The sequence below is a fragment of the Chelonoidis abingdonii genome, chromosome 8 (genome assembly GCF_003597395.2).
Source record: "Chelonoidis abingdonii isolate Lonesome George chromosome 8, CheloAbing_2.0, whole genome shotgun sequence".
Classification (NCBI taxonomy): domain Eukaryota; kingdom Metazoa; phylum Chordata; order Testudines; family Testudinidae; genus Chelonoidis; species Chelonoidis abingdonii.
The window spans coordinates 78,214,775-78,241,776 of NC_133776.1; the positions used below are offsets into that span (position 1 = coordinate 78,214,775).

At 40.6% G+C, this 27,002-nt stretch overlaps 2 protein-coding genes across 2 annotated transcripts in view; one reads left to right on the plus strand and one right to left on the minus strand.

Moving 5' to 3' along the window:
- Nucleotides 1-2,918, plus strand: LOC116834693 (SH3 domain-binding glutamic acid-rich-like protein 3). The gene is made up of 3 exons (XM_032796963.2): nucleotides 1-136; nucleotides 1,035-1,202; nucleotides 2,340-2,918. The coding sequence occupies exons 1-3, from the start codon at nucleotides 89-91 to the stop codon at nucleotides 2,439-2,441; spliced, it is 318 nt and encodes a 105-aa protein (XP_032652854.1). The 5' UTR covers nucleotides 1-88; the 3' UTR covers nucleotides 2,442-2,918.
- A 2,004-nt stretch (nucleotides 2,919-4,922) lies between these two features.
- SH3BGRL (SH3 domain binding glutamate rich protein like) overlaps nucleotides 4,923-27,002 on the minus strand; it is a 63,358-nt gene continuing 41,278 nt past the window's right edge. The window contains exons 3-4 of the mRNA XM_032796959.2: nucleotides 17,570-17,650; nucleotides 4,923-9,892 (exon numbers count right to left, since the gene is read on the minus strand). Of these exons, the coding sequence (XP_032652850.1) occupies nucleotides 9,860-9,892; nucleotides 17,570-17,650 (114 nt within the window). The 3' untranslated portion in view covers nucleotides 4,923-9,859. The remainder of the gene's footprint in view (nucleotides 9,893-17,569; nucleotides 17,651-27,002) is intronic.

Genomic DNA, 27,002 nt, shown 5'->3' on the forward strand with positions numbered 1-27,002 from the left:
CCCTTCGTTGCCTTAGCAACGGCGTCTGGCGGACGGCGTGTGAGTGAGGAGGGGCCGGGCGGGGAAGGAGCGGCTTGGCCCGCTCACCATGGGCACCATTAGGGTCTATTACACCAGCGTCACCGGATCCAGGCAGGTGAGCGGGGCAAGCCCCCTCCCCCTGCCGCATCTTTCTCCAGCTCCCAGGAGCCCAGCGCCACCCTCTCGGGGCTGCACCCCCCCCCCAGCACCCTGGGGCTCAGCGCTACCCCCACGGGTCTTCAGCGTCCTTCCCCAACACCCTGGGGCCCAGCACCACCCCCTCGAGACTGCACCCCTCCCCCAACACCCTAGAGCCCAGCCCCTCCCCCCCATGACTGTCCCCCCAGGACCACGAGGGACCTGAATTCCACCCACATGGGGCTACACCTCCACCACAAGAAAGGTCCCAGTTCCACACACGAGGCCGCACCTCCACCCACCTACCAGCACCAAGAAAAGTCCCAGTTCCACACACGAGAGGCTGTACCTCCACCCACCTACCAGCACCAAGACGTACTTTGCCATTCACCCACCAGAACCGAGAGGGGGCCTCCTTCCAAGTTCCGTCACTGCTAGCCTCAAGCATGGCTCCAGCACCCACACAGGGCAGCTCCACCCCAACTCCCCACCCCCAGATGGTGAGCAGTGAAATAGGGTCCTCCCACCTACAAAGGCTGCACCCCTACCACCTACCTGCCATGAGGAGATAGGATCTTTGATGCCCATCAGCTTCTTAAATGATTCTTGAAACCTGAACATATTCAACTAATTTTGTTAAAAATTTGGATACAAATCTTTCACAGGTGAGAGCATGCGTGCCAAGGTCCAGTCTGAATAAAACAACTTAAAAGGGAAAATCTGAACAATATATACTGCACATGAGCTTTCCTAACTTATTTTTGATTAGCTATTTAGGTAGAATATTTTAGTGTGAGGGGGTTATTTAAAAAAAAAAACAATTAGGGCTGTTAACAGGAATAATAGTATTTTTAAAATTTGTCTTTTTCATCTAGGTGAAGCAGAAACAGGCAGAAGTTACTCGAATTTTGGACATTAACAAAACAAAGTATGAGTTAATAGATGTATCCATCAGTGAACATCTGCTTCAAGAGATGAGGGCAAAGGCTGGTAATCCTAATGCAGTACCTCCTCAGATATTCAATGGTGATGACTACTGTGGAGTAAGAGAAAAAAAAATCTAGATTTTGTTTTTAAACAATAAGGTATACAACAAGTATATTTGTGGAGAATGTTGCATGCCTTGAATGAATTTTGCATGCTAACTCACTTCAGCCATCAGATCAATACAATAACAGTATTTTAAAAAGACAAACTTTTTATGACCATACATTTTAGAGAATGAATACTGCCTCCTCCAGTCAGCACGGTGAAGGGCAGCACACATACTACTGAGAACACCTTGTTCACAAGGAGTTCTGCAGGAGTTGTTAGCCATGTCATTTTTCAGCAAACCAAATCCCTTAAGCCATAGTGCATGCCTGAGAATATTAATTGGGCTTCTTTCTGGCCAGTTACATCACATACAAGGTTGCTTGTGCTAGCTTTGGGTCTGGTCTACAGTTAGATTAGGGACCAGTGTGGCTGCACTGATGCAAAACACTAGTGTAGATGATTTCTGCAAATTTTACCAAGTTATAAACAGTGTAAGTTTCCGCAGTACGAGTCTCACTAGAGGTTTGTATCAGTGAATCTATATCAATGACTAAATTCCAGTGTAGACAAGGCCTTTGTGGCTCTCTGCATGCTTTTTCCTTCTTGTACAATCAGAAACAAGATTAAGCCATAGAAGCTGATTTCTACCGTTATTTAGATGGGTGAAACTCCAACTCTGTTCATCAGGAGTTACACAACTGTAACAGAGGAAAGACTTGGCCTTTAGTATTTAGCGATACTGCTGTATGAAAGATGCTATACAAAACAAATTGCAGTATGTTTTTTCTGTGGTAGGCTTTTAACATGGACATGGCCCTGTTAATTGTCAGTCCCAAAGTTCCATTCCCTTCAAGTTATCTTGTAATTTGTTGGGATTAAGGAGATGGCTAGTATTTTCTGACCACGGATTTGGCATTAGGTATTTGTGTGTGCACTAAATGCAGATGGTCACACTTTTTAAAATCTTCATATCACAATTATGAATTGGAATATGTTAGAATGTTGTTTGTGCAAGACAAAAACAATGTTGCCAGAGGGTAGTGTGTGCGGGTGTTGCTGCTGGGGAAGTGCACATACATATCAGGTTTTATGAAAACAGAATTGGGATTTAATGCTATTAGCACATAGGTTTGTATTTCTTTTAGGACTTTGAGATGTTATATGAAGCAACTGAAAATGAAGAAGTTTGGAAGTTTCTGAAGATGGCATCAATAGACAAGCCTGCAAGAGAGGAAATTGCTGTCTAATGCGTGTATCCAGATCTGAACTCCAGCAATGCTTCAGGAACCAAATCTACTAAATATATTTATTTATTGTTTTGTTCATTATTCGGGGTAAATAAATCTTATGTATTTTTGTGTTTTAATATTGAAGTATAGCAGATTCATGACTTCTTTGAAGGACTACACATTGTACCATTCAAAAGCAGTTTTTCAACCCAACTAGAAGATAGATGTCCTAAAGGCTTCTAAACCTCTTTTGCTCTGAAAGCCAACTTACGTTTTCCATGTTTCTCAGAGGTCTTTTATTACACAAAGTTTAAAAGTAGTTTGTACATATCTTCTTTAGGCCTCTGGCATGAGATGAGCTTTTTCTCTAATACATCATACCTAGAAAGATTATATTGTTATATTCATTGAGCAGTTTTATTTATGTGGGACATTCAATAAAAGGCAATGAGTATAGTAATTAATCATCATTTTTGGTTTAACTGTAATTCTTTTCTATTGATCGTACTACCTCATATCATCTTTAGAATTACTTTCATATTCTATATATTCCCTTTCCTGGAAAACATTAGTCTCACTAGCTGAAGCTGTTCCACTGTGGATAGATGATGAGTGATTGGAGCAGGGGTCTCCTACCTCCCATGTATGTGCCCTAATCACTAGTCCACAAAGTCATTCTCTCCTCCCACACTTGCTGTCTGGTCCAGTGACTATTTAAGTATATATCCACAGTGGAACAGTCATTGGACCACAGAAAGAGAGAATGACTCTGTAGTCCAGTGAGTTTAAGTGCCTGCTGGGTTTGTCAGGAGTTTTGTGGATCACAGCAGAACCAAACCTGTGACTTTATCTCAAATTTGAAAGGAGTGTGGGCATGAGGCCACAATGCAGAGCCAGCTGTAGTGGAACTAAGTTTTAACAGGCATGCTGTTGAATCCTTACAAAGAGCCTTTCCATTAAGTGTTTTAGTTAAAGAGGTATTAAAGGGGCTTTAGGTAATCTGAATAAAAATCACTTCCCCTCTCAATTAATCAGATTTAATTTCCTTGGTATTTATGTCAAACCATAGTTGTCTATTCATCCACAGAGTGTCAGGGTACTAATTCTGAAACAAACAAACAAAAATAAACTTTTCTATCTATATTTATCTTAAGCCCAAAAAAAAGGGTGAAACCTACTTTTCCCTCTCTTTCCAGGTCTCCCTTAAATTAGGAAACAGCATGATGAATTATAAGGAAAAGCTAGCATAAGCAAATCATGCCAAACCAACCTAATTTCCTTGTCAGAGGTATTATCCCACTGGATGGGGGTGGGGAGAAAGCTTTTGAGGCAATCCCACATGACATTCTCAGACAAACTAGGGAAACGTGGTCTAGATGAAACTACTATAAGGTGGGTGCACAGCTGGTTGAAAGACCATACTCAAAGAGTAGTTATCAGTGGTTTGCTGTCAAACTGAGAGGACCTATCTATTGTGACCTCATCTGGGTCAGTGCTAGGTCCAGTACAGTTCAATATTTTCATTAATGTCTTGGATAGTAAAGTGGAAAGTACACTTATAAAATTTGTGGATGACACCAAGCAGGGAGAGGTTGCAAGCACTTTGGACGAGAGAACTAATCCAATTTGTCAAGGACATTTTGGAAAATTGATCTGAAATCAAGAAGATGGAAATCAATAAAGACAAGTGAAGCACTGTGCACTTAGGGAAGGAAAAATCAAATGCATAACTACAAAACTGAGAATAATTGACTAGGTGATAGTACTGCTAAAAAGGATCTGGGAGCTATAGTGGATCACCAATTGAGTCAATATGATGCAGTTGCAGAAAAGGCTAACATGAGGTGTATCCACAAAAACAACCGGGAGTTCAGTGGCACTTTAAAGACTAACATTTATTTGGGCATAAGCTTTCATGGGTAAAAAAGCCCACTTCCTCAGATGCATGGAGAGAAAGTTACAGAAGCAGGCAGCATTATATTGTATAATAATAGTGTGGATACAGGCTGCTTCCACTGGAGTGCTACTAGTCCTCCAATGCTTTCCCACAAATGACAAGTTCTCCCACATTTCACTGGGAAAGTATTCATAGACCAGCTCAGTTTACTGAAAGATTCTGGGATATTCCCCCAGAAGTCTTAGTGCCACATCCGAGGGACTGCAGTACCAGTCTGGACACAGCAGCTCAAATATTATTTTGCCGTGACCACTTTCACTCAAGTAGACTAACTTAAGAGAAATAACTTGAGTATAGATAACTCAAGTTACCTCTGCAGTGAAACCATAGCCACAAAATTCATAACCCCTAATAAATTGCTAGCGAGGACTCCTCTACATCCAAGTTACACATGGATTAAATTAGCAATACATACAGCAGAGGCATTCCAGTTCCCAGTATATTTCCAAATAACTTGAGTAATGAGTACATGACACTGAAATGCTTCAACAACAAAATATATAGGATAAGAATATGGACAAAATAAAAAAAATGAATAAAACTGTGTATAGTAAAGATTTATTATTACAGTGCACACCACTGTAACCTGAAACAGCAAGTTAAGTAAACATTAAACGCAGACATGCAGTTTTTATTGCAGGTTTTTGGAATTCATTTTTTTATTGAAGAGCTTTGCATTTCTGAGTAACAATATTTTGCTTTTAAGACTAAATTTTTAAAACAGTAAACAAAACATGAAATGAATCTGTGTTATACAAGTGAAACATATAAGGCAAAAGCAAATGGGATTCCTTGTGATGAGAGACCACAAAAGACACTGTTCCTAAATGACATTATGGACCACTTATTAAAATACCAAATAATGTCAAGTGAGAGTGGAAGATGCAACAGAACCAAGACACTATTCAGAGACATCACAGTAACTGTGGTAACTGCTCCCAGTTCTGCTTTATTCTGTTTTAGAAACAAGAAAAAAGTTCATCCTATAAATAGGTAAGTAAATATGCCCTTTCCTCATTCAAAAACATTCTTTAAAAACCTAAACACACACACATACAAATAATAGTTGAACTGAAAACATATGAATATAGTTTGGAATTCTGGTGACAATGTACAGTACAATTTATGGTTGGAAATTCAGTTTAGTGCTTCTATAGCATCTAGTAGAAAGATTGCTAGCTGGTTTAATAACTGAACACGCAAAGCACACAGACCCTCTGAAAACTATCATTTGGCTACTGAATCAACCAGCCAGATCAGATATTAGAACTGCAGTGAGTTAGGACTCAATCCTGGAAATCCTCACTCCTATTAGCACTCTTTTATGAGTGAGGGTTACTCATATAAGTAAGGATTGCAAGAGCAGGCCCTTAATATGTTGTTTCTTAATCTGCTGAAGGAGGATTATTTTATCAGGGAACTTCATTCTGAAGCTGCATCTATATAGCCTGATCTTGTCAGATTCAAACTCAAAACTGCCATTGAACTCAACATGACTTTCACAGGTATAAAGACAGCAGGACTGGGCCCCAAGACAAATTTTATCATCTTACAGAGCTGATATAAATACAGAACCTCTAAATAAAGGTGAACGTTAGATTTCTGTCCCACCTACTTAGTGTCACTGCAGCAATCACCACATTACAAAAATGAACTATGTTTTAGTTTAATGTAATATCAAACGTGACCCACTGTCCCTTCTGCAACCAGTATGAACATGTCCCACTCTATTATAGACAGGTTCAACCAAGTTCAATATCCACGGAGGCAAAGCAGGCTAGGTTGTCTAACAAGCTTTACAACAAAAGGTGCTGAAGCTAGTTGACCTATCCATACTCTCTAGATCAGTGGCGCTCAACCTTTCCAGGCTACTGTCTCCCTTTCAGGAGTCTGATTTGCTTGCGTACCCCCCAAGTTTCACCTCACTTAAAAACTACTTGCTTACAAAATCAGACATAAAAATACAAAAGTGTAACAGCACACTATTACTGAAACATTGCTGACTCTCATTTTTACCATATAATTAATAAATCAATTGGAATATAAATACTGTGCTTATATTTCAATATACAGAGCAGTATAAACAAGTCATTGTATGAAATTTTAGTTTCTACTGACTTTGCTAGTGCTTTTTATATAGCCTGTTGCAAAACTTAGCAAATATCTAGATGAGCTGATGTACCCCCTGGAAAATCTGTGTACCTTGCGGGGTAAACGTACCCCTGGTTGAGAACCATTGATCTAGATCAATTAGGTTCAACATTAGTTTGGGGAGGGAGTGTAAATGTGGGGTAGGAACTGTATTTGACACACATTTTCTAACACAAATCATTTAAGTGGTGTGGATACATTGATGAGACTAATAATCTTAATTCCAACAACAGGGCATGAAACTATTGATATGAATTAATAGTAATAGGGGGGAGGGGAAGATATTCATTACATTAATTTTGTGGCTGCTACAGATACTGAAATTTTAAAGCAAGTCTTTTGGTTGAATATCCTTAGATTTGCTTTGCAAGCTAACCGAAGAGGATCCTTTCCAACACTGAAAATACCAAGCCAAAAACGCCAAACAAAAATCAAACTAATATAATGAGAAAACATTCTGAAACAATTTTATTGGAATGATACATCAATAATTAGTAAGAAAAAGAGTCTGATGCCTCATCACCTTACTTCTATATAGAAAAAAAGGGGCAGGAAGAAATGAACAAGTTATTCTTAAGATGCAACATCCATAACTGACGTAAAAACATAGTAATGTGAACCACAGAACCAATGTGTTGAGAACACCACACAGGTATATTCTCACCTCTGTCACTCCTAAACACATGCATGAAATCTACATTAATACTAATGAGAGTTCTACATGCAGGCCAAAACAAGAACAGACCACTTAGGTATTTTTCAGTTTGTGTTCATGCTTTGTGTCCCAGATACCAGAAGAAATAAGCCAGTTCTTGTCTTCACACTGCTTCCTCAGGAATGCAGATGCAATGAGTGTTACCATCTGGCAAAGAAGAGGGACTGGAAGGGGGAACTGACATTGCTTTCTTAAAACTTGGGAACTTTCTCAAAGATCAGAAATAGAGATGACCTTGTTTCAGAATGTTTTGTGTCAGTGAGCTGACAAAATTTGGCAATAATTTTCAGTTATAGCTTTTTCAAATAATAGATGCAATTCTCAAAAAGTAATGCCACATTTTGTTTAAGTAGGAAACACAGCGAATCAGCAGGAGTATAGCAACCTGTGTGTCAAATTCCATTTTCTTCACAAAACTCCTGTCAATATTCTTATTCATTTCCTCAAACTCGTCTAGTGATAGAAGAGATACTTTCTTATATAGGAAGACTAAATCATGCTGAATCATGAAAGGCAGATACTTGATTTAAAACAACAAAAATAAAAACTCCAACAATAGTCTTCTCCCCTCCCCAGCAATTAATAGTAAGTCTTCTAGAGAGAAAGCACAAAACATGCTGTGGGTTGGTTCATCCTGAAGATTAGGCAACATTTAACTATCCTACTTTCATATACACAGGGCCAAGGGTCAGGCATCTGCAAGCAGAAACTACAAAATGTCTATTCCCAGGCTCGAAATTAGAAAAACATGGACTAAATGCTAATGTAACTAGCCAGGTTCCAAACAGCATTACAGGCGGAGTCCTGCTCATGCTGAAATCTATGGGAATTTTGCCACTGACTTGTGTGGAAGCCAGACTGCTCTCACAACTGTGCAAGGAAAAACATTTCTCTGCTACTTATTTAGGTGTTGACGAAGACACTTCTTGCACCTGGGGAAATGCAGAGCTCAAAAGAAATATGTTGGCAATAGGAAAATATTTAATTATTCTGTTGTAGAGTATAATTAAGTCTTTACTTCTATCTTGTCACTAATTTTGGATCTTAGAATTATAAATGTCTCAGGAAGCATTTTAAAGCACTACATAACTTTTATTGCCTCAATATAAGTAACTGCATGGCCATGATACGCTACAGTTTGCAAGCGGCATAAAACCTCTATAAGTCTTTTGCTGATCTATACCACCTTATTCTATGTTGTTATAAAGCAGATGAAAATAAAATTTGTGTGCTGTGCTTGTAGAATGGCCCTGCAACTACAGTAAAGGCTACATATCACTGTTTTATGGTGTCGATGCATTCTGGAAGGAAGAGTTGTTTATACTGTGCAAGATATTTAAAAATCACACATGTAAATTTTAAAACTACTCCTTACCACTTCAGGTGCACCTATAATCAGGATTTTAAATCAGTCTTCATGATTTTCCAGTGGATGGCCATAATATGCAGGCTATGTGAATTCCCCTTTGCCAAATATCTGATGTATACCTAAGGCATGGAATGGGTTAATATTGCATTTGGTGAATTCACGGATACAGAATGCTGTTCTTTAATTGGATTCACTAATTCCATGGCAATACAAATCAACTTTTAAAACTTGAAAGAAACCCCCCACACTCAATTACAATACTTCTTACAACTCAAACATTTACTTTTAGTTCCCCATATGAAAAACTACTATATGCAACTAGTAACGAATAGAATGTGCAACCAAATGCCTAAAACTATGAACAATGTGACCTTGTAGAATATTACATTAAAGGCTTTAGCTCTTACACATGTAAGGAAATGCCATTTCTGGCCATTTTGGCTTATTTGTGATACTGCCTAGGAATTAGTCCATACTGTATTTCACTGAAGTGCACTAAATCTAGCACACAGACACGTAATCGAGTCATGGTTAGAGAGCTATGTGGTGAACGTGCTAATGGAAATGTTATCCACTGCTCACTCTCTTTTTTGTGGAAAAGGCCCACATTGGTCGCTTAAATGAGAAATACATGGCAATGTTTGTTTTTTTTTTAGATCTGTACAACGTGTTACAATTTTAAATCTTCATTCTACAAAACAACAAATGTCATAATTTCCATAAGCGATTACAATGGTTACTACACTACACAACACTTAGAATTTCATTTTAAGCCACAATTTAAAAAGACATTGAGAAATTACTGTATTTTTGTATTGTTCAATAACATTTGAGGCAATTCAGGCACTAGAGTTATTTGACAAGGTTTTATGTTGTTGCTTGTTTTCTACTATGTTTAAATAGCTGGATCTCTAGGTGTAAGTTTATCTGCATAATTAGTACTAAAATAGGTTTTCTTTAAGTTTACAAAAATGGACGCAATTGCCCATAGTTTATACCACTTTAAATCAATCATTTCTAATTGATTCAGTTACCTATGATTCTAACTTTGCAATAGTCTCTTCCATGCTCACTACCCTAATGTTCCCATATTCACCGTGTTCAAATTTATATTCATGTACCGTGGATGCTGCACCAATCAAAATGTTAGAAATTAAATCTATTTTTCTTGAAGCAGAGACAATTTTCTGTTTTATAAAAAGCTGTGGAAGTTCCCTTTACGGAACATTTAAGGCGGTTGAGATTCATGCTTGCTGCTTCGCCAGTGCTTCAGCTTCCTGAAATAATAAAATAAGGATTAATAAGTACTTTATCAAAGGTAGCAATCTGTATATATTTGTTACGAGTGGACATCTGTACTACATGATAAAAAAATTACAATGATATATAGCCGAAAAAGCAAGTCGCCTTGAGCCTTCAAGTCAAATGAAGATCTCCCATTTACTTCTCTGGGGCAAGGTCCTGCCATTCATTGATAAGGGCCCACTCCCCTAAAGCGCTAAGTATCCTCAGCTTCCACTGAATTCAAATGGGAGTTGCAGGTGTAATCAAAATATGCATGTTCTCTCCACTAGCTGCTAGGTTTTCCAGACCATGATAGGTCATGTTTGCTATCCAAACAGTGTGTTAAAAGTAACAGATCAGATTTAATATTTTCTTTCATTATTCATGTTATGCTACAAAAAAATATTAAAACATTGTTAAAGCCTAGAGGATGACAGACTTTTTGAAGCATGACTGCTAGGTAAGATGGGGGGAGGGGGGAACTTTGTATAAAACAGCATGAAGCAATTTCACTATGGAAAAATAAAACAGGTTCTTGGAGAGATTTAATTTACCGTCTAAATTAATACTATGATGCAGTGAGAAGTGGCTAATTAACTTTGTTATAACAGAAACAATGTAACAGACATGTCAACTATGCTCTAAAATTGCTTAGTAATGAGAATTTTCAGAAGAAACGGTTCAAAAAAATACCCTACACCTTCTGGTCTTCAGTTTTCAGAAGGAAAGGGAACAGACTGACAAAATGGAGGGAACGCAAAAGGAGACTTACTTTTCTCAAAATCACTTTTGCTATTGTCCTCCTTACTTCTTAATAAAAATTAAGATTAAATTTAATTAAATTTTAATGCCAATTAGATCCACTAAGTTTCTTCACACTAAGGGGCAGATTTCCAAGAGCTCAGCACTCAGCATCTTCCACTGTGGTACTTAACGGCCAGATTTTCAAAAAGAGATCATCACACAATGTGCTGAGCTTTTTTGAAAGTCTGGCCATTTATTTTGGTGCTTAAATGGGAGCAGAGCTCTTTTGAAACTCTGGCACTACATCATGAGCGTGAACAGTTCTTTCTGGGTTACAAATATACAATAGAAGTAAATCAATACTCAGAAAAGGGAAATCTATGCAAAATGTTAACAAAATTCCTCATGTGAAGGAGAAGAGAAGAGGCACGGTGAATGACGTCAGCCAAAGAGGAGTACGTGCCCTGCATATTTCCATTATCTGAGAATTGGTGGGTGATTCTGGGTTGTTGGGTTTTTTTTGGCCATTTGCCAGTGTATCATATCTTACTCCCTTTAAAATCATGTGTGAGGGAACAGCGTGTAGCTCTGCACCACTGATTCAGGTCTCCTATACTCCCTGTAATCTGTACTCTGCTCTGATGGCAGAGCATCAATCACCTGGTGGTATGGGAGGCATCCACACAACGTTTATTCAATAGGGAGGCGGCAGAGAAGGAGGGTGGGAAAGGAGCAGAGAGGAAAGAGGAGCAGTAGTACAGGGGAGGAAAAAGATGCCCCATGTTTTCCAGAGAATAGCAGTATCTCACAGGGCAGCATGGAATAGATGAAAGGTGTTGTGCTTCTTGTCAGTTTCTAGCAGCTCCCTCTGGCCAGATGTCAGCCCGCTATGCCAGAGGGAAAGGCACCACAGTCCAGCCCTTTGGGAGCAGTGAGTTCAGAACACCCCTCCCATCACTAAGTGCACTCCACAGAAAACCCTATGGCCCTATTTCTCTCAAAGGTCAATCAACTTCTCTCCTTTCTCAGACTCAATCCTGCAAGATATTTAGGAAGGGCTCAGCTCCTCAGAGGATTGGGCCCCTTGCTACTCTCCCCTTTCAAAACCTTCCTTAAAGCTAATTTCTCCTATGATGCCTTTCACTGAGCACACTGTCAGCCCTTAACAAACAATGAGTCATAAGCTTTAACTCCTCAAGTCATGCATGCATGCAAGAGACCAGCATCCCTTGAAGCCTGGACAATTAATGTATCAAGCTGTCTATGTTTACTTTATTCCAGTGTTATGTATAGGATCATGTATTTCCCCCCTAAGTGTGCAGAGCATTGAACAAACCACTCATGCTCAATAAATAGCTATTTGTATCTCTAATAATGTTGTACAGGCTTGGCTCCTAATGCTCTTCACTTTACGTAACACCTTTGTACAGCTGTCAAACAAATTCTCTGAACCTCTCACGGAACACAGAGGGTGTGCTGTCAAAACTCATCTCTTCCAGATGTGTGGTATGCAGCTGCTCTGATACCTCATTCCATTTTACGTAACACTGTTCAAAGGGATTATGTAAATAGCTATTTTATAATGTAGCCAAGCATGGTCCCTCCAGCTGCAAGGATGTTTTCCTTATCTGCCATACACTGATATCCAAACATTTTAAGGTAAATTTCTCATCTTAACTAACAGCCAATCAGTATGATCTGGGAGCACACTTGCCAGAAGTTAGGCTAATAGCAAAAGTAATAGCAACTCTGTGGGTACAAGTCACACAGTATAGGGTTATCTCCCATTTATTAAACGGTCCCCTAAAACTTAGAAGGCAATATAGGGATTAAATAAATAATGCTACTGCACCTGTCTCTCTCTTTTTTACAATGATCTTTTCCTTCCAGTCACCCTTAATCAGGCTGACAAATGGCCACACTCACCAGGAGAGTGTGTTTTCCTTCACTGCAGTTATTAAGTGTTGGTCAAAGAATTAATCAAGTTGGTTATGTCAGCTGTGATGTTTCTACATGGGACATCTGCGACAGCCCCTTACAGGATCCAGCCCTCTAAGTGTCCACCAGTCTCACTGAACCTCATTGACTTCCTGGAAGGGCCTGAGCATGCTCCCCTCCCACAGATCAGGCTCAGATTGAGCAATCTGCTTCTATTGATAGATACACAATTCACTGATTTCAGTGGGGCTGCATGGCTGGAACAGAACAGAATCTGGCCCAGTGTGTTTTTGTCTTTCTGTCTGACTGAACTCCTTTGGGGGAACATGGCGTGCGGAGCCCAAGCAGGCAGGCTGTGTGCGGAGAGAATTCTGAGCACATGGTGTGTATGTGGGCGTGTAGGAATTCTCTTGCCATAGCTGTGGGGCTGCTCCACAGCTCCTACTGCAGCAGCTCCTGCTCTGGCAGGTCTGGCCTGCTCCCAAAAGCTCTGTGAATGACATCGCTCACAGAGCCGAAGTCTTTGCTCTATAAATTGGGCCCTCCTATGTGGTAGAAATGCACTGGTTCCACTGCACGCAGGGACCTCCAATGCCTGGAGGGCTGGGGCTAGGATTTGCCCCCAGAGATTTTTTTTGCATGAGCAATAAGTGATTGCAGGTATGAGTGATTGGGGCTAGTTTTTGTGCATTTGTCCAATCTGCACATATTCTGTTCAATATTCTGCAGATGCTCCCAAAACATGACATGGGTGCATTTAAAATATTCCTAAGGAATTTAAATAAGTATTGCGTTGTACACAATTGGCCTTTTGACCCCATTAAACATTAATATGGGCATGGACCACTGTCTTTTGTTACTCTGGAACTTTGTAGATCTGAGACAAAGAAAGAATGGGCCATATTCATCACTAGTGTAACTCCACTGATATCAATGGAGTTACCTCAGGAGATTAATCTGGTCCCCCAGAATTTTGAGCCTCAACCTGACCTGCAACTGCACCTGTTAATACTAACTGCTCACAGACTATCTTAGCTCAGGTGTCTGGATGAAACGTATGCAGAATGGAGTGTTTCAAGCCACCTCCTAATTCTTAAATAAATGAACAAAAGGGCTGGTACTAAAAACCTTAACAGAGACTCAGGGATCCTAATGACCTCCAGTAAAATGTATAAAGCATTCATGTCCTATCACATCAAAATCAAGGGAGGAATTCAGTTTGGTGGATCTGTATTTCAGCAACCCACTTTATAAATGGTAAAGAAAAAGACACAGCTTCAGGTAATGGAGGGGGTGGAAGAAAAGAACATTCTAAGATTTATCCATCTATGGCAAATCAGTTGCAAAAAACATGAGCAGCATATTCAAGATATGTTCGGTTGCAAAATCTTAGTGGCTTGTTTATTTGAATCTCTTTAATTTTTTCTTCTTTTTTTTTTTTTTTTTTTGCCTCTTTCAATTTCTTTTTCCCGGGATTTCTAGTGAAATTTACTAGAATGGAAGTTCCTCTGAGCAGGGATTGTGTACAGAAGACACTGTTCAAAGTCAATAGACAACAAAAACTAATGCAGGGCCTGATCTAGCTCGTATTTCAGTCAACAGGGGCTTTGCCATTAACTTAAGTGGAATCAGGATTGGGGCCACTGTGAAGTTACAGAAGTGTCAACTATTACAGTAACAAGTCTGCACACTGAATGATCCTAGTCTAAAGTAAGTGTGTGTGTGTGAGTGTGAGTGTGAGTGTGAGAGAGAGAGAGAGAAGACAAGCCTCTTGGTAAATGCTGCATCCTCCAAATACACGGAGCAGTAACGCCCATGCTCAAAGCAAAAAGTCTTTAGAAAGTGAATGTCAGATCCACTGGAATACATACACACAGCAACCACAACACATTAACAGACAAAACATGACATTCCCTATTGCGATTGGACAAGGACAGAAGAGCTATGAACAGGCTTGCTGCTTCGCAAGCAACCCCTTGTGACCTGCAGGTCGCTACACAGGTAGTCTACCTCAGTTTCCCCTCAATGACTCACAAAAGAAGTCTCTCTGTTCAGAAATACCCCTCTTTAGGGTCTGGTTTCATGGGCATGACATTCAACATAAACACACACAAAAAGTCTAACCATAGCCTTAAACTGAGTACAGCGTGTCCTCTCTTAGGTACTGTCTCAAAACTCCCCAAGTGTCTCAGGAACTTTCCTGCTTTGGCAAGCCACTTCCAGTCCTTCACTGCTGGGGCAACCCCCCATACTTCTCTGGAGTCTGCTCTCCCTAGCCCTCTGACTTCCAGGCCAAAACTTTTCCCCACTAGCAAAGGGTCTCCTGCAAGAGCTTCTGGCTCATTGCTTTTCCTCTGCCATAGCTTCCTTCAGTTCTGCCTCCTCAAATACTCCCCACTCGCTGCAGCTTCCTGCTGCACTTTACAAGGGAATCATCTCATCCCTTCTGAAGTATGCCTATTTAGTAACTAGTGGGCTGTCAAGTGACTAAAAAAATTAATGGTAATTGTGCAAATAAAAAAATCTCAATTAACTGTGCGACTAATCACGCTGTTATACAATAATGGAATACCATTTAATTAAATATTTGTGAATATTTCTACATTTTCAAATATATGGACTTCAATTACAACACAGAATACAAAATGTACAGTGCTTACTCCATATTTATTTTTATTACAAATATTTGCAAAGTAAAAAAACTAAAATAGTATTTTTCAATTCCCCCATTACAAGTACTGTAGTCAAATCTCTTTATCATGAAAGTTGAACTTAAAAATGTAGAATTAGGTACAAAAAAATACATTCAAAAATAAAACAATGTAAAATGTAAAGCCTACAAGTTCACTCAGTCCTACTTCTTGTTCAGCCAATCGCTCAGACAAACAAGTTTGTTTACATTTAAGGAGATACTCCTGCCCCTTTCTTGTTTACAATGTCACCTGAAAGTGAGAACAGACGTTGGCATAGCACTGTCATAGCCTGCGTCACAAGGTATTTACGTGCCAGATGTGCTAAAGATTCAGACGTCCCTTCATGCTTCATCCACATTCCAGAAGACACGCATCCATGCTATAACAGGTTCTGCTCGATAACGATTCAAAACGATGTGGACCAGTGCATGTTCATTTTCATCATCTGAGTCAGATGCCACCAGCAGAAGATTGATTTTCTTTTTTGGTGGTTCAGGTTCTGTGGTCTCCTCATTGGAATGTTGCTCTTTTAAGACATCTAAAAGCATGCTCTGCACCCCGTCCCTCTCAGATTTTGGAAGGCACTTCAGATTCTTAAACCTTGGGTCAAGTGCTGTATCTATCATTAGAAGTCTCACATTGGTACCTTCTTTGCGTTTTGTCAAATCTGCAGCGTAAGTGTTCTTAAAACAAACATGTTTTGTTTGTCATCATCCGAGACTGCTATAACATGAAATATATGGCAGAATGTGGGTAAAACAGAGCCGGGGTGTAGTAGGGTGGTCACCTCGCTCATGCCCTGTAGGGGTTAAAGCAGCCTTGGAGAGGGCTGTGGTGGAAAAGCTAGGCTGATTGGGAAAACAGCCACAGCTGTAGCCAGTGCAATCAGGGTACAGCTAGCCCTTATAAGAGGACAGTGGGTCAGAAAAAGACACACTCTCTCTAGCTTCAGAGAGAGAAGGACCTGGCTGCCTGGGAAGCTGAGAAGGGTATCTAGAGTGGAGTAGTGATGGGGAAGGGCAAAGGGAGCTGGGGAGCTCCAGCCTAGCAAAGCCCCAGGCTGCAGGCTGCATTAAGGGCCCACAAAGGTACTGGGGCTGCAGAGGAGCAGCCCAGATTTAGGCAGAGGCACTGGTCCAATCCCCCTTCCCGATGATGAGTGGTTTATAGACTACAGTCTGCCCCAGGGAGTGGGGGATAGATGATGACTGGCCACTGAGGCATGATGGGGGTTGGAGGTTAGGGGTTCCCTGGGATGGGGAGACACAAACTGAGGGTTACTGCTGGGGGCAGGACCCTGACACAGAGGGACACCAGGGTCCAGGAGGGCCATGGGGCCAGCAGCAGGCGGGACACCGGCCTACAGAGGGCAGTCCAGGCTGGGAAGAGCTAATTCCCTAGATGACCAGCAGGAGGTGCCGCACCGGTGAGTCATCACCTCGCCACAAGGGGACATAGAATTCTCCCCCAAAGAGTTCAGTCACAAATGTAATTAATACATTTTTTTTTTTAACGAGTATCATCAGCATGGAAGCATGTCCTCTGGGATGGTGGCCAAAGCATGAATGGGCATATGAACATTTAGCATATCTGGCATGTAAATGCCTTGCAATGCTAGCTACAAAAGTCCCATGCAAATGCCTGTTCTCACTTATTGGTGACACTGTAAATAAGAAGAAGGAAGCATTATCTTCTGTAAATGTAAACAAACTTGTCTGTCTTGGCCGTTGGCTGAACGAGAAGTAGGACTGAGTGGACTTGTAGAATCTAAAAGTTTTACATTGTTTTGTTTTTGAATGCAGTTATATAACAAAAAAGAATCTACATTTGTAAGGTGCACTTTCACGATAAAAGAGATTGCACTACAGTACCTGTATGAGGTGAACTGAAAAATACTATTTCTTTTATCAGTTTTACAGTGCAAATATTTGTAATAAAATAATATAAAGTGAGCACTGTACATTTTGTATTCTGTGCTGCAACTGAAGTCTATATATTTGAAAACAAAAAAAATCCCAAAATATTTAATAAATTTCAATTGTGATTCTATTGTTTAATAGCGCGATTAAAGTGTGATTAGTCACGATTAATTTTTTAAATTGCGATTAATTTCTTTGAGTTAATCGCGTGAGTTAACTGTGATTAATCGACAGCCCTAGTAACTACGATTTGCTGCCCCCTTCCCCCACCACCCCCCTGGGGCCTCTAGCCTATAAACAGGGTCAGCCACCCTGTTACAAGAGTGTAAATAAAAGTTGTATACATTAGTCTGAAACAATACAGAATACTACCTACCTTTGAACCAGGAGGAGCAGTCAAGCCTAAAAAAGCATACACTGCATTATTCTCTCTAGCTTCGAAGAAAGCTTCATAATCCTTCATGGAAGAGAGGGGGGGAGAGAGAGAGAGAGAGATTATAAGCCATCCAAAAATAAAGGATTAGTTCGCTATAGTTTACCCAAGTCCACACGGAGCAAACAAACTTTTCAGGACTTGTGTGGCCTAAAGCACAATTCAGAGGGTCAATTCATATTTCTAGCATTAATTCTGGTATCCGTAAATTTAAAATTTAGTACGTGAGAAAGGTGCCAGGATGACAACAGGTAAACCACAAGCAGTGACAGCTTCACCAGTATGCCTCGACCTTGACTGGAAAGCACCACATTCATGGCAATTCAGTCCTCGGTCTCTGCTGTTACTGCTGATGATTGCGCCAGATGAAGGCAGCAAATGCTGTGGCATGGCGCCTCTCCACAAAGACAGAGCTGAGCCCCCTAACTTGTTTCATCAGGGGAGATGTCAAAGTGTTGCTGCTAATCAGAGACAGCTTCAAACCTATTATCTGAATATGAAAAACTACATTTCTTTGTATTACTAATCCTCAAGTCACAGCCTTGCTATTACAGTGGCATTGTTTTCAATGCTTTTGTGTATGTGAACGCACAAAAGCAAGTGGTTCTCCTCACTCTAAAGGCCAACATCTGCCTTTACACACTGCTTTGAGGTAAGCTCAGTTAATGCACTAACCCAGTAAACACTAGATGTCTCTGCTTCATAATGTTTGGTGCTCAATTAAAGTTACAGAACTGCAGCACTAACATACACAGCCACTTCTCAGGAGGAAAGAGGAGCTGGAGAATGAGGGAGAAACCACTACCACATACACCCTGCTTTCTGTGTATTTTCTAACACACAGAATGCAAGTCTGCCCTGAGCACAGAGACTCTGTCCACACTTATCGGACCCATGAGCAAAGAGCTACACAATGAAACTGGTTTTGACAAACACAGTTGTGAAACACTGGCTAATCACGCTTAGGAGGCTTGCATAAGCCACCCGTCATTTCGAATACCACACACATCTCTGGCTCTGATTTCCAAAGTCAAATTACAGACCTAATGCAGGATTTTTTCCTATCCTTTCTCCCCCTTTTCACTGAAGCTGTAAAACTGATTCTCTCTGTGTCTGATGGGGATGCTTTTGATGCAAGAATCCTGCCAAGCCATCTAGCTGTGGAATGCCAGTAATATGGAGAATGCTGAGTTGTGGGTTGAAGTTAGTGAGGGAGCTGCCATTGAGGGCAGGCTGCTTCACATGCCCCTCCATGAACAGGCAGAAGCATGAGAGAAATGAGCTGAAGCAAAATACTGTAGACTGGAATCTGCAGGGGAATGCTGTGGGCAGGAACAATATCCCGGGAGGCACTCTGGCAGTTGGGAAGAGAGTGCGAAATAAGGAACTGCCAGTTTGTGTGAACTGGAGATCGCAGACATTCAACTGTTAAATTTGAACATGTAACTTTCAAGTTTTAGTTTTTTAAATAAAGTGTACAGATTTGTTAAATCCTCCCTGAAGCCCTTAGGCTGATACATGCTGGAGTTGTTTGATAACAAGTGTTTTGACTGTCCTGCTTCTGCGTGGTCCAGCAACCTGATTCCTAGCACAACTGCTAGGAAAGCAACCCGTTCAGCTACAGAAGAGGGTGACCCTTGCTTGGCAAGTTACTGATGCACAGAGTTTATAACTGCAGTTTATAAGTGTGAGCAACAAGGCTGATGTCGTGGTGGGAGTCTGCTATAGACCACCAGACCAGGGGGATGAGGTGGACAAGGCTTTCTTCCAGCAACTAACAGAAGTTACTAGATCACAAGTCCTGGTTCTCATGGGAGACTTCAATCACCGTGATATCTGCTGGGAGAGCAATACAGCGGCGCACAGACAATCCAGGAAGTTTTTGGAAAGTGTAGGAGCCAATTACCTGTGCAATGTGCTGGAGGAAACAACTAGGGCAAGCTCTTCTTGCCGCTGCTTAAAATTGGGAAGAATAGTAGGGATGCAAAGTGGATGGAACCGGAGGAAGTGACATGAATGGTCAAGTTCAGGATCCCTGACGCAAGGAAGAAAGAGAGCAGCAGATACGGCCTGGACTTCAGAAAAGCAGACTCTGACTCCTCAGGAACTGATAGGCAGGATCCCCTGGAAACAACTGATAGGGGAAGGAGTCCAGACAGCTGGCAGTATTTTAAAGATCCTATTGAGTGACGAACAAACCATCATATCTGTAGTAAGAATAGTAAAGTATGAGACGACCACTGGCTAAAATGTGAAATCCTGCTGCATCTAAACACAAAAGAAGCTTACAAGAAGTGGAGACTGACAAACAACAGGGAGAGTATAAAAGTATTACAGGTATGCAGGACGAAATCAGGAAGGCCAAATCACACTGGACTTGCAGCTAGCAAGGGAGTTAAGAGTAACAAGTAAGGTTCTTCAGGTATGTTAGCAACAAAAGAATGTCAAGAAAACGGGCCCCTTATGAATGAAGGAGCGCACTAGTGACAGAGGAGTGGAAAATGCTATTTTTTTTAATGCTTTTTTTGGCCTCTGTCTTCGACGAAGAGATCAGCTCCCAGACTACTGCACTGGCAGCACAGCATGGGGAGGAGTGACCAGCCCTCCGAGAAAGAAAGTAGTCAGGACTATTAGAAAGCTGGAGGAGCACAAGTCCATTGGGCCAGATCACTGCATCTGAGGGCTATAAGGAGTTGGCGGATGTGATGCAGAGCCATGGCCATTACTTTGAAACTCATGGGATCCGGGAGTCCGCAGATGCTCGAAAGCTAACATAATGTCCGTCTTTAAACGGAAGAGGAGAATCCGGGTAACTAAGGCCAGTCAGCCCACTCATCAGTCCGATAAAATCAAATAGGAGCAGTGCTCAAGGAACAATTCGACAGCCACTTACCGAGAAGGCAAACGTGCACCAACACAGTCAGCATAGATCACACAGAGCAAGTTCATCCGCTACTAACCAACTTCATGAGAGATAACAGGCTCTGTGGATAGGGAAAGCAGTGCATGGTTATTCCTGACTTTAGCAACAAGCTTTGAATACAGTCCCCACATAGTCTCTGACAGCTAAGTATGGGCTGTATGGAAATTCGGCAGATCCATCGTCTCCAACGGATAATGATCAATGCTCCATGTATTGGCACTGGTAATCACAGTGAGTGTCCCAAAGTTGGTCCTGGGGCTGGTTTGTTCAATATCTTGCATTAAATCTGGAGGATTCCGTGGATGGACACCTCGCCAGTGCAAATGAACAAATGTAGAATGCTGGAGGTAGGCAGAACATACCGAGGGACCAGACAAATAATGATGAGGCCAAAAGAATCTGATTTTCAAACAAAAACAAGTCCCAGAGTCCCTGCACTTAGGATGAAGAATCCATCACTGCTACAGACTAGGACTGAATGCTAGGCATCATTCTGAAGAAACAACCAGAGGTACACTGTGGGACGAGTAACGGAATACTAGTGACAAAGGTCCCTGTTGCCAAGAAGCGCTAACGCATTTGGGCTATAAGTAAGGCATATTGCGCCAGACTGAGGGACGATCAATCTCCTCTATTCAACCATTGGGAGCTCATCTGAGTACGTGTCCATTTGGGCACCCACACACAAGAGAGTGGGAAAAATGGAAGAGTTCCAGCCAGCAACAAAATGATAGTGGGCGAATACATTACTGTGGGAGCTGAGGGAAGATTGTCAGCGGCAGAAGAGAAGAAATGAGGGGATTGATAGCGTGTTCAAAACTACCTAAAGGAGTGTCCCAAAGAGATGGCTCTAGACGCTTTCCAGTGGTATCAGATACGAACACAAGAGTAAATGGTCTCAAGTTGCAGTGGGTGAGGTTAGTTGGACATTAGGAAAAAAAAAAACTAATTTCACTCAGAGTGGGTACGCACTGGAATAGTGACCTAGGGAGGTGCTGTGAAAACTCTCCCTTAGGTTTTTAGTCAAGCTTGACAAAGCCTGGCTGGATGATTTAGTTGGGGATTGGTCCTGCTTTGAGCAGGGGGTTGGACTAGATGACCTCCTGAGGTCCCTTCCAGCCCTGATAGTCTATGATTCTACGATTCTTTCTGCCGCGCACGTTGCACGTGTACACACAGAACATGCATTCCCAGGTAAAACAAGCAGATACCAATTCATGTTTACAGTGGAACTGATAGAAAGGTGGGGGTCCATGTATAATTTAAGCTCCTGCAAGCTGAATTCCTGTGATTTGGATCCAGCTTTCAAGTAACTGCCAAGTAGAATCATCACTCATGAGAATTTTTGCAGCAACAGAGTGCTGCTCTCTTGGCATTCCTCCTCCAGCTGATGATTCTTTACACATAAAAAGAAACGACATCTCTCTCAGCCTATTAGGATCTGAACAAGTAGTTTAATCTTCCATTAACATCAATGGAAGCTGGGGATCTCATCATCTGTTAGGATAAGAACCTATGGGAACCATACTGTAGACCAGTGTTTCCCAAACTGCGTTCTGCATGATGTGAATAGGTGTTCCGTGAAAGAATTGTAATTAAAAAATAGGGTCTTTAATTTTTTTTTAATTTTAAATTTGGCATATTTGAAGCGTACTTTACAATTCTTTTTGAATGGCTATAATTTAACAAAAAACTCTTTTTCCGGCTATTGATAGATCTCATATTGAATATCATGGTGTACAGAGAACGTGGCACGCAAGCATGTTGACATCTACCCCTTTTGGGCACATTTCAGTTAGGGACGTTAGTACCCCTTCCACTCGAGGCTGTGCGAACTGCAGCGGTATGCACACACTATTCTCTTTACATCATGGTGAACATAACATATTCACTCAACATGTTCAAACTTTGCTTATCGCACACACAGTAAAGACCCACAACTAAACTAGCTTCGCCGAAACAATATAAATATTTGTGACAAAGAAAATTTGACAAAAATCAAATCTTGTTACTAAACTTAATTTCTAAATCTTGTTACTAAACTTAATCACCATGGATTTGTGGCTAAAACAAGGAACTTTGAAACAAAAAGCAAGTTCTTCTATTAGTCCAGCTGTGGCCGAAATAAATGAGCAAAATATTGTGACACTTCAAAGTGAGGATGAGCAATCGCAGTCTTTTGTTACCGAAAAATCTGTTAGTGCTAGTGAGTTATCCAAGATGAAAGTATTTCCACCGAAGTATATCAAAAACCAAGCAGCAGCAGGCGTTAAAAGACCGAAACGAAAGTATGATGCAAGTTGTGTGTCTTTCGGTTTTACATGTGTTGGAAATAAAGATGTTCCTGATACACAGTGCGTCGTGTGCAACAAAATACTAGCAAAACAGTTCATTGGCTCCTGCTAAACTTCGTAGGCATTTGGAAACCAAGCATGCTGAACACTAAGACAAAGATGTAAGTTTTTTCAAGAGGCAGCATGACTCACTTGGAAATTGTAAACTTTTGATGATTAAAATTGCTAAAACAGACAATGAAAGTGCAACAGAGGCATCTTATCGAGTAAGTTACCGTACAGCACTTGCTGGAGAAGCTCACGCTATTGGAGAAATGCCTATCAAGCCCTGCGCGAAAGATATTGTAACGTGCATGTTGAGCGAGCAGTCTGGTAAAAAAAAACAAAAAAACTGATGCTGTACAGTTGTCAAATAATACTGTTGCACGCCATATTAAAGATCTTGCCGATGACAGAAAAAGCTAGTTTGCAGACTGAAAATTTGCCATGAGTATTCATTGCAGCTAGATGAGTCCACTGACGTTTCAGGACTTGCTGTGCTACTAGAATTGTCCGATACAGATTTAATAATATTATTGAAGAGGGCCTGCTCTTATGTGAATCTCTACAAAGCAACACAACTGAAGAAGAAATATTCAACTGCATCAACAATTTTATCAGAAAGCATGAAATTAGTTGGGGAAAATGTATTGATGTATGTACTGATGGTGCTTGGGCAATGATCGGGAAGATGAAGGGAGCTGTAACGCAAATCATAAGTGTGGCACCAGAAAGCACTAAAAGCCATTGTATTCTACACAGACAAACATCTGCAGTTAAAAAAAAAAACCCAGCATATCTGAAAATTGTGCTCGATGAAGCAGTACAAATTATCAATTTTGACAAATCTCGACCACTTCAATCCAGGCATTTAAAATTTTGTGCGAGGAAATGGGTAGTCAGCACAAAGCGCTTCTTTTACATACGGAAGTGAGGAGGCTATCCAAAGAAAAAGTGCTTGTGAGGCTTTTTGAGCTTCATAGTGAACTACTGGTATTCTTTACTTCAGATAATTCAGGATGAAAATTTAATGGCTGTCTGACAAACTCCTCATGGCTAATGAGACTTGCGTATCTTGCAGATAATTTTGCAAAATTAAAAGAAATTAATCTGTTGCTGCAAGGAAAGAATGTGATTATTTTTATTACAATGGATAAAATTTTGTAGTTAAAAAAGAAACTGCAATTCTGGGCATCTTCTGTAGAACAGAATAACTTCGACTGCTTCCCTACAGTACACGAATTTCTGACTGAAATAAATTCTACAGGCCATGAAGACGTTTCCAGCACCATTTTATAGTACTTGCGTGACTTGCAGGCCTCTTTATTAGAATATTTTCCTACAACTACTGATGATAATGCTTGGGTTGGAAATCCATTTGTAATTACAGCCAAACCAGTCGGCTTTACTGCGCATGATTATGGAAGCCTAATAGACTTAATTTCTGACTCTGATTTGAAACAAAAGTTAAGGCTCTTCTGCTGAATAATTTTTGGAGCAACCTATAGAAGACTACCCTAATGTGGCTAAACGTGCAGTTCAAGTGCTCCTTCCTTTTGCTACAACTTTTTTGTGAGAGACGGGATTTTCGTATTATACTGCAATAAAAACCAAACATAGGAATACACTTGATGCTGCACCTGAAATGAAGATTCAACTTTCCAGCATTATTCCTAATATTAAGCGAATTTGTGATAGAAAAATGCAGAAACACCAATCCCATTAAATCCAAATTTATATTTCTGTTTATAAAAATTGATTTTCCTAGTAAAAATCTAATTTGTTTGGTGTTAGTGTGTGTATGTATATACACAGGTTTGTTTTCTTGCCTTTTTTTTTTTTTTTTTTTAAGTAGAACACTGTTTAATTTTGACTCTAGCACTTGATTTTTGTACTACTTTATACAGGCTTTCCAGTTAGAAATTGTTAGTTCAAATTATTTTTTTATTTTTGCTGTGTTTTATAAAATAAAACATATTTGAGCCTAAACAAGGCAATTTTTTATTTGAAAACCAATCGACTACAGAATAGTATTATAAGTGTTCCATAATAGGCTAAAAAGTGTTCCATGGCCAAAAAAGTTTGGGAAATGCTGCTCTAGACCAATAGATTAGAGTACCAAAAATCTCCTGTATAATGGGTAGTAAAATCTGCCTCTCTGCCACTTGATCCATTAAATCATTTAGATAAGAGAAATGCTGCAGATCTCATTTATCTGGACTTCAGTAAAGCATTTAATATGGGAAATCATTAGTGAAGCTGGGGATTAGTACAAGAATTGTAAATTAAGTGATTGGGTACATTGGAAACAAAAATGGGTTGTGTTGAAGAGAGAACTATCAGGCTAGAGGAAGTACTACTGGGGTTCCTCAAGAATTAGTCTCAAGACTGATCTTATTTAATATTTTCAGGAATGATCATGGCACAAAAAGTAAGAATGTGCTAATGAAATTTGCAGATGACAAAAAGTTGGGAGGTGTTGTCAACAGAGGAGGATCGGAATATTATACAGAAAGACCTAGAGGACTTTGAGCGCAGGAGTAACAGAAATAGGATGACATTTAATAGTACGAAGTACAAGGACATGCACTTAGGGACTAATAAGAACTTCTAATACAAGCTGGGTGCTCATCAGTTGGAAATGACAGAATAGGAGAAAGACCTGGGTATATTAGTTGACCACAGGATGACTATGAACAACCAATGTGATGCAATCCTAGGATGTACCAGGCAAGCTATTTTCAGTAATGATAGGCCATTGCACAGATCACTGGTAAGTTTTCCAGATGAGGGCTATCTACAATTCTGGTCACCCATGTTCAAGGAAGATGAATTCAGAGCAGAACATGTTCAAAGAAAGCTACTAGGATGATCAGGGAAATGGAGAGCTTGACTTGTTCGACCCAGCAAAATGAAGGCTGAGAAAGAATACAACGGCTCTCTATAAACACATCAGGGGGGTAAATACTAGGGAGGAAGAAGAGCTTATTTAAGCTCAAGGACAATATTGGCATGAGAACAAATGAGTATAAACTGCCCAGGAATAAATTTAGGCGGGACTTTAGAAAAGGTTTCTAACCATCAGAGGAGTGAGGTTCTGGAACAGCCTCCCAAAGAGAATAGTGGGGCTAAAGAACCAACCTAGTTTTAAGACTGAGCTTGATACATTTATGAAGCTATTTATATGACTGTGTTTGCCTGCAACAGGAGCGGGAGAGGAAATGATGACCCACGTGGTCCCTTCTAGTCCTATGTCCCTAAATATAGGACTGATTGAGGAGTGCAGCAATGCCAGAGCCTCTCAGGATAACATACCACTTTCTTCTTGATCTACTGCATTCACATACACTGAAAGCTACATCAGCAGGTGCCTCTAAAATCTAACTAGTAATGACCTAAGGAGGACACATATACATAACTGCTTTGCACGGCTGTGCTACAAAGCTTTAAAAATCTCCTTGTCAGGAGGAGCAGTCTCTGGGATCTTCAGCTTAGTCTTATACTCAATGATACGTGAAACCATTTTTCCTGGAGAACACAGGGGCCTATACTGTAAGGTGCCAAGTGAACTCATCTCGCTCGCTAGGAGTTGAGTGCACTCAACAGTTCCAGGAGAGCTCAGCACCTTGAAGGAGCAGGTCCATAGTTCCCAGACTTTCCATTGCATTACGAAACTTGAGAGCCTCAAGTGTCCGGGTGCCCTTCCATGTATCAAACAGTGTACAACTTCAGTGCAGCACACAGCCCTGTCGGTTTGGGCGCTCTTAGCCAGAGAGTCCCTCTAATGTAGTATTTCCATTGCCTGCCACAGAAGTGATGAAAGAGGAAAAAACTCATGTTGTGATATCCCTGAGGTTTTAGGATCCAGGCCACCAGTTATTCAGGTGGACTAGCAATTAAAGGTTAAGGAAGAGAGATGGCTGAGGGCTTTAATTTCATTCTAGCCTGGAGGGGAATCTCCTCCTATTCTCTTGGAGATGTTTTTTTTTTTTTTTTTTTTACACTTCCTGTTTTTCTAGAGTTATCCATGTAGTTGCCAGTAATGCCTTCTCCCTTGTTGTTTCAGGCTCACTCTTGCTCTCTTCAAGTTACATATATCACACTTTTCTTCAGTCCTTCT